The 7,500-nt window shown below is 38.7% G+C and overlaps 1 protein-coding gene across 1 annotated transcript in view; it reads left to right on the top strand.

The window, feature by feature from the left end:
* The window catches only part of nova1 (NOVA alternative splicing regulator 1), a 22,229-nt gene that overhangs the window by 6,976 nt on the left and 7,753 nt on the right, over window positions 1-7,500 (top strand). The window contains exon 2 of the mRNA XM_027029514.2: window positions 4,041-4,184. Within this exon, the coding sequence (XP_026885315.1) occupies window positions 4,041-4,184 (144 nt within the window). The remainder of the gene's footprint in view (window positions 1-4,040; window positions 4,185-7,500) is intronic.

The raw sequence follows: 7,500 nt of genomic DNA, 5'->3' as shown, positions 1-7,500 counted from the left end.
ACGGCACACCTCTGCATCCTGTCTCACCTTCCCACATTACACATTTATTAAAACGTATAACTGAATAATAAAATAAAGAAATGAAATGATGCACAGTAACAGTCAAAGGTTTTGAGAGAACTGATGGAATGTTTTCATCAGAATTATCATAATATAGTTTGTGGTGATAAAATAGTTTATGCCTACATTTATTTGTAGAATTGTATATTTGTATATATCTGTATGTATATATATATATATATATATATATATATATATATATATATATATATATATATATATATATATATGAATTGATTTTCCAAACAAAATATGTATTTTTATAAACTATAATATTGAATTAATAATGTACATGTAAATTTAATTTGAACTCCACTCACAAATAGTTTCATTTTAAACTGTAGTGCCTCATGCTATGTGAATATGTGAGAATTTCCGTTTCATTAGATATCATATGTACCTCATAAAGCTGCTTAAGAGGTCTTCAGGTTTGAAATGACCTAATCAAAATCAAGCAAATGGCCCAAAATGGATGGATGACATGAAATAATGAGAAGAAAAAAGAAGGAAAAGAAAGAAGTGATCGTGCATTCTTTTACACCATCACAAGCTCACAGCATCACAAGCTCACAGCATCACAAGCTCACACCATCACAAGCTCACACCATCACAAGCTCACAGCATCACTGCTGCCTTGGAGCGCTCCAGCGTGTGATGTAAAATAAAATGTGTATCTTTGGAGTTCCAACATAATTGGCCATTGCTAACTACATCAGGATCTCATGTGTTGCTCACAGTGACTGTTACTGTTCTGGATTTGGGTTTCTGTAAAACAGAATTATGGAATGTTGCTGTGTATTTGGGTTTCTGGACAAGCATTATGGGATATTTTGATGCTTCCACGATATGTCTCACTCTTCCTTGGATCTGAAAGTCCAGGCCTAGGTGCCACTCCTGGATTGATGACAGAACTTTGTTCTGCTGTACTGTACAGACCTGCTGTTCCATCGGGTGTTGGGCTGAGGATGTGAGGCATGCTGTGTGTGTGTGTGTGTGTGTGTGTAGGGGGGTGTGGGTGGGGGTGGGGGTGCTGTGTTCATGCAGATAAATTTAGCCATGTGGCAGCCTGAAGCAGGTCACTGTCCTCTGCAAGAGGAAATAAAAGTGGGACAGTAAAAGAATCAGCGTGAAATAGACAGAGAGAGAGAGAGAGAGAGGGAGAGAGAAAGAGGAAGAGAGAGAGACAGGGCAATAATTATACAGAAAGGAGCATGGCTGTGTTGTCAGGATAAATTGTAATTTCCTGTTGTAAGTTCCTCATAGTTTGACACTAGACTCTATCTGCTCTGGATTTTGAGCCTGTGCGTTAATGTCTGCTGGGTGCTTAGTGGTGGGGCAGTGGACTTCAGCTTTGTGATCCTACCAAAGATGATATACTGGTACTGGTTCTGTAACAGATACTTTTACTGTTACTGTTACTATTACTGATACTGATACTGATACTGTAACAGATACTGGTACTGTTACTATTACTGATACTGGTACTGATACTGATACTGTTACTGTTACTGTTCCTATTACTGATACTGATACTGATACTGTAACAGATACTGTTACTGTTACTGTTACTATTACTGATACTGGTACTGTAACAGATACTGTTACTGTTACTATTACTGATACTGGTACTGTAACAGATACTGTTACTGTTACTGTTGCTGTTACTGTTATTGTTACTGATACTGGTACTGTTACTATTACTGTTACTATTACTGATACTAGCACTGATACTGTAACAGATACTGATACTGTTACTATTACTGATACTGGTACTGATACTGTTACTGTTACTGATACTCTTACTATTACTGATACTGGCACTATTACAGGTACTGGTACTGGTACTGGTACTGGTACTGGTACTGATACTGGTACTGTTACTATTACTGATACTGGTACTGATACTGATACTCTTACTATTACTGATACTGGCACTGATACTGTAACAGATACTGATACTGTTACTATTACTGATACTGGTACTGATACTGATACTGTAACAGATACTGTTACTGATACTCTTACTGTTACTGATACTGGCACTGTTACTGTTACTGATACTGATACTGATACTGATACTGATACTGGTACTGATACTGATACTGGTACTGGTACCGGTACTGTTACTGTTACTATTACTATTACTGTTACTGATACTGGTACTGTTACTATTACTGATACTGGTACTGATACTGATACTGTAACAGATACTGTTACTGATACTCTTACTATTACTGATACTGTTACTGTTACTGATACTCTTGCTGTTATTTTTACTGTTACTGTCAGTTAAAATTTGTGTGGCCTATGGTGGCATACCATAACTCCATCTCTCCATCATTCCTCTATCACTCTATCATTCATCACTCCATCATTCCTCCAGCTCTTCATCATTCCTCCATCACCCCATCATTCCTTCATCATTCCTCCATCATTCCATCATTCCTCCAGCACTCCATCATGCCATCATTCCTCATGAATATCACTGGAGCTGTGTTATCACGTCTACCGTGTTATCATCACATATCTAGTGTATTGTGTTATCACGTCAAGTGTGTTGTGCTATCATGTGTCTAATGTGTTGTGCTATTATGTGTAGCGTGTTATCACATGTTTACCATGTTGTGTTATCACATTTTCCATGTGGTTTTCACATGTCTAGCATGTTGTGCTCTCATATGTCTACTGTGTTGTGTTTTCACATCTATTGTGTTGTGTTATCACATGTCTAGCATATTGTGTTATCACATATCTAACATGTTGTGCTCTCACATGTCTAACATGTTGTGCTCTCACATGTCTAGCGTGTTGTGCTTTCACATCTCTATCGTGGTCTCACATGCCTAGTGTTTTATGTAATCACATGTCTATTGTGTTGTGCAATCACATGTCTAACATGTTGTGCTCTCACGTCTAGCATGTTGTGTAATCACATGTCTAATGTGCTGTGCTCTCCCAATGCCTAGTGTGTTGTGTAATCACATACGTAATGTGTTGTGTAATCACATGTCTAGCATATTGTGTAATCACATGTCTAATGTGTTGTGCTCTCACATGTGTAGCTTGTTGTGTAATCACATGCGTAACATGTTGTGCTCTCACATGTCTAGTATTTTGTGTAATCACAGGTCTAACGTGTTGTGCTCTCACATGTCTAGTATGTTGTGTAATCACAGGTCTAACGTGTTGTGCTCTCACATGTCTAGTATGTTGTGTAATCACAGGTCTAACGTGTTATGCTCTCACATGTCTAGTGTGTTGTGTAATCACTTGCGTAAAGTGTTATCTAATCACATTTCTAACATGTTGTGTAATCACATGTCTAGTGTATTGTGTAATCAGTTGCCTAATGTGTTGTTCTCTCACATGTCTAGTTGTCATAAATTCTAAACTGGCTTAAGTTTTACATTCCAGTTCCAGTCGTGCGGTTCTTATCATGTGGAGTTGACCTTTGTCTGGACCATGTTTCAAAGCCAGAGCTGCACTGACCAACAGTTGTGTAATGTGGAATCGTTGCAGATTGTTTTAGGCTTGTAGAGTAGGGGTCTGGTTGTGTAATGTGCACATTGCTTTAGGCTTTTGGGTTAAAGTCAGTATTACACAGTCACATGGCTTCTCTCCTCTAAAAGCGCCCCTCTTCCTTTTTCAAATGGCACATTCTAAAAGATCCCCCCCCCCCACACACACACACACACGTGACCCTCACTGTGGTCTACATGTGGCCTTCACTTTATTTTGCTTCTTAACTCATCACCATTTTTCTGTTTAAGTTTTACCTGAACTACCTTGAAATGCCACTGCAATAAAGTGTATTATATTTTATTTTTGTTTAATTTTTTAAAAGATTGTTGTTATTTAAATGTACTAATGAGAGACTGATTTTTGATCCTGTGTTTTGTGGGTGGGTATGTGTGGGTATGTTTGTGTGGATGTATGTATGTGTGTGTGTGTGTGTGTGTGTGTGTGTGTGTACTGTGTAGAAGAGGGGGAGTACTTCCTGAAAGTTCTGATCCCCAGTTACGCAGCCGGTTCCATTATTGGTAAAGGAGGACAGACTATAGTTCAGCTACAGAAGGAGACCGGGGCCACCATTAAACTGTCCAAATCTAAAGACTTCTACCCAGGTAAGACACACACACAGAATAAACCAACATGTTTGTTGTCTATGTCAGGCCATGATATGTTTCTCTGTACTTACATACTTGTTTGAATATATGTTTGTGAGTAACACAGCACTGTCTGAACAGCCCATCAAACTGTAGTCCAATGGGCCTGTGGAAGCCCTAAAGGCTGGTGTCAGTTTCACAGACACATCTGTAGCCACAAACAGCGTGGATTCCTTGGCCTTCATGTTGATTAGTGTTGTTCAGACTGCTTCCCTGTCTCTGACCCGACCTCTGACCCCGACCCTAATCCTGTCTCTGACCCCAACCCTAACCCTGTCTCTGACCCCGACCACTATCTCTGACCCTGACCCTAACCCTGAGTCTGACCTTAACCCCAACTCTGACCCTGATGCTAACCCCACCAAGACAATGTTATATATAATTGCATCCTAAAGAGAAAATGTTAAATGTTCAAATAATTTTAACACACAGTTAATAGTAATTAAACCAAACTTTGTGAGACCTAACATATGTACTCACATTGTTAGACACACACTGCTGAACATCTACAGCATTTAGCTGACACTTTTATCCAAAGTGACTTACAATTATGATTGAGTACAACTTGAGAAATTTAGGGTTAAGGACCTTTCTCAGGAGTCCAGCACACACACAAACACACACATTCTCTCTCTCTCTTTCTCTCACACACAGACACACACAAACACACACACACCCACACACAAAGAATGAGGTAGAGATTGTTCTTTAGGTTCTGGATAGAGAGATCTGCATGAAATAAACTCACATCTGACATTCTGAAATGAGTTAAAAACTTAATTCTTTCATTTTTCGATGCACTGTAGGACATACTAGGCTATGTTGCTGGCCATTCTGAAGGTCTCAACTCAAGACGATAGTTTCATTATTTAAGTAAATTACCATAAATGCAGAGTCATGAATTTAAGAATAATAAATTATTTCTTAAAATAAAGAATAAAACAAAATAATGCCTTAAGGCTAAAAAAACTATATATTTAAAATGCTTTCTAAAATAAAAGTCCCTGAGGTTTAACAGTCCAGCTTGATACACCTTTTCTGTAAAAAACACTGTAGCTATGCTTAAATATTGGTGTGACTGTGTTAGTGTGTGTGTTTGTAATTGGTGTGGTTGTGCTGTTTTTGTCTGACTGGTTTTGTATGTGTTTATGACCATGACTATGGCTGGACAGTGAAGTGCAAAGGTATGGGAATAATCTGGATTTTCCTGTCATACAACGTGATACATGTTATACTGAAATAATGATGAAATGACATTTTGCAATTATTTGGAAAAATATGACATGACCTAACTTGAACTAACTTGACTTAGCATGATTTAACATGACCTAACTTGACCTATCATGACCTAACATGACCTAATTCCTTTTACTTTATGCAACCATAAGATATGAGTCTTTGAAAATGTCTTTGCAGGAGAGAGAGAGAGAAATTATGCTCAGGCTGTGGGTGCTGGCTACTTTGTGTGTGGAACTGCTGTGTTTACACATAGGGTTAGGGTTATAGGGTTAGGGTTAGGGTAATAGGATTATAGGGTTAGGGTTATAGGGTTATAGGGTTAGGGTAATAGGATTATAGGGTTAGGGTAATAGGATTATAGGGTTAGGGTTAGGGTAATAGGATTATAGGGTTAGGGTAATAGGATTATAGGGTTATATGGTTAGAGTTATAGGGTTTAGGGTTAGGATTATATGGTTAGGGTTATAGGGTTAGAGTTAGGGTTAAAGCTAGAGTTAGGATTATAGGGTTAGGGTTATATGGTTAGGGTTATAGGGTCAGGGCTATAGGGTTATATGGTTAGCATTATAGGATTAGGGTTATAAGGTTATATGGTTGGGGTTATATGGTTGGGGTTATATGGTTAGGGTTTTAGGGTTAGGATTATAGGATTAGGGTTATATGGTTAGGGTTATAGGGTTAGGGTTATATGGTTGGGGTTATAGGGTTGGGGTTATATGGTTGGGTTATATGGTTAGGGTTATGGTTTTAGGGTTAGGATTATAGGATTAGGGTTATAGGGTTAGGGTTATATGGTTAGGGTTATAGGGTTAGGGTTATAGGGTTAGGGTTATATGGTTAGGGTTAGGGCTGTAGGATCACGGTTATGGGGTTAGGGTTAAAGGGTTGGGATTATAGGGTTATAGGGTTAGGGTTATAGCTTCAGATGTAAGTACACAATGCAAGCGTTGGTGTAAATGTCTGTACTTGCCTGTTTAGAGTTCACCCCTGAATATAGAAAAAGCAGGCAGTGTTTCAAATGTTTTTCCAACAAATATGTGTGATGGTGTTTTAGTGGACGCGTCTCATGCTGGGTGTGTCTGAGTATGCCAGCATCTTGAGAATCTGCAGCCCTGTCAAATAAATGTCACAAAATCTAAACCCAGACACTCTCAACTCCCAGAACACACACACAAACATACACACACACACACACACACACCCCGACATGTAAAAAACAAAGGATCAAAAATAAGTATTTATCACAGTGGTACATTTAAATAACAATCATAAGAATAATTTTAAAAAAAATAGAGCTACTCCCTAACCCTAACCTTTAATCCTTCATTTCATTCTGGATGTTGGCAGTGTCAGAAAGGTTGAGATTGGGTTTTGTGTTTTTAGAAGGGGTTTTCCCACCCGAACACTAACCCTAGTTTTCAGGGTTGTGGTTAGGTCTCACAATCCGAAATACATTTCTCTAGAATGAAAGAATTGACTCCCATGCAAATGCCCACAGTATTCTGGCAACACACAAGGTTGGTGTTTAGGATTAGAGTTAGGGGTTAGAGGTTAAGATTAGGGCTAAGGGTTAGAGGTTAAGATTAGGGCTAAGGGTTAAAGGTTAGGGTTAAGGGTTAGAGGTTAAGATTAGGGCTAAGGGTTAGAGGTTAGGGTTACGGGTTAGGTTTAGTGTTAGAGCTGCACAAAGGACAGTATTTGAAGCTCTTTTGGTTTACAAGTCACCTATTAATAAAATGGACCTAATCCTTCTCCTACACACACACACACACACACACACACACACACACACACACACACACACTCTCTCTCTCTCTCTCTCTCTCTCTCTCTCTCTCTCTCTCTCTCTCTCTCTCTCTCTCTCTCTCACTCACTCTCTATCTCTCTCTCTCTCTCTTACACACACAAAGAACCGAAGCCATCATAAAATCACTCATACTGTCTTGTTCTCACTAAGCCGGGGGGTGTTCACACGTCATATGCACTTAGCATATGTTTTAAAAACAGCATTTTTAAATAACAATTATTGAATTGG

This window comes from Electrophorus electricus, chromosome 6 (assembly GCF_013358815.1).
Source record: "Electrophorus electricus isolate fEleEle1 chromosome 6, fEleEle1.pri, whole genome shotgun sequence".
NCBI classification, from domain to species: Eukaryota; Metazoa; Chordata; class Actinopteri; order Gymnotiformes; family Gymnotidae; genus Electrophorus; species Electrophorus electricus.
This window is presented reverse-complemented; position numbering and strand designations above follow the sequence as displayed.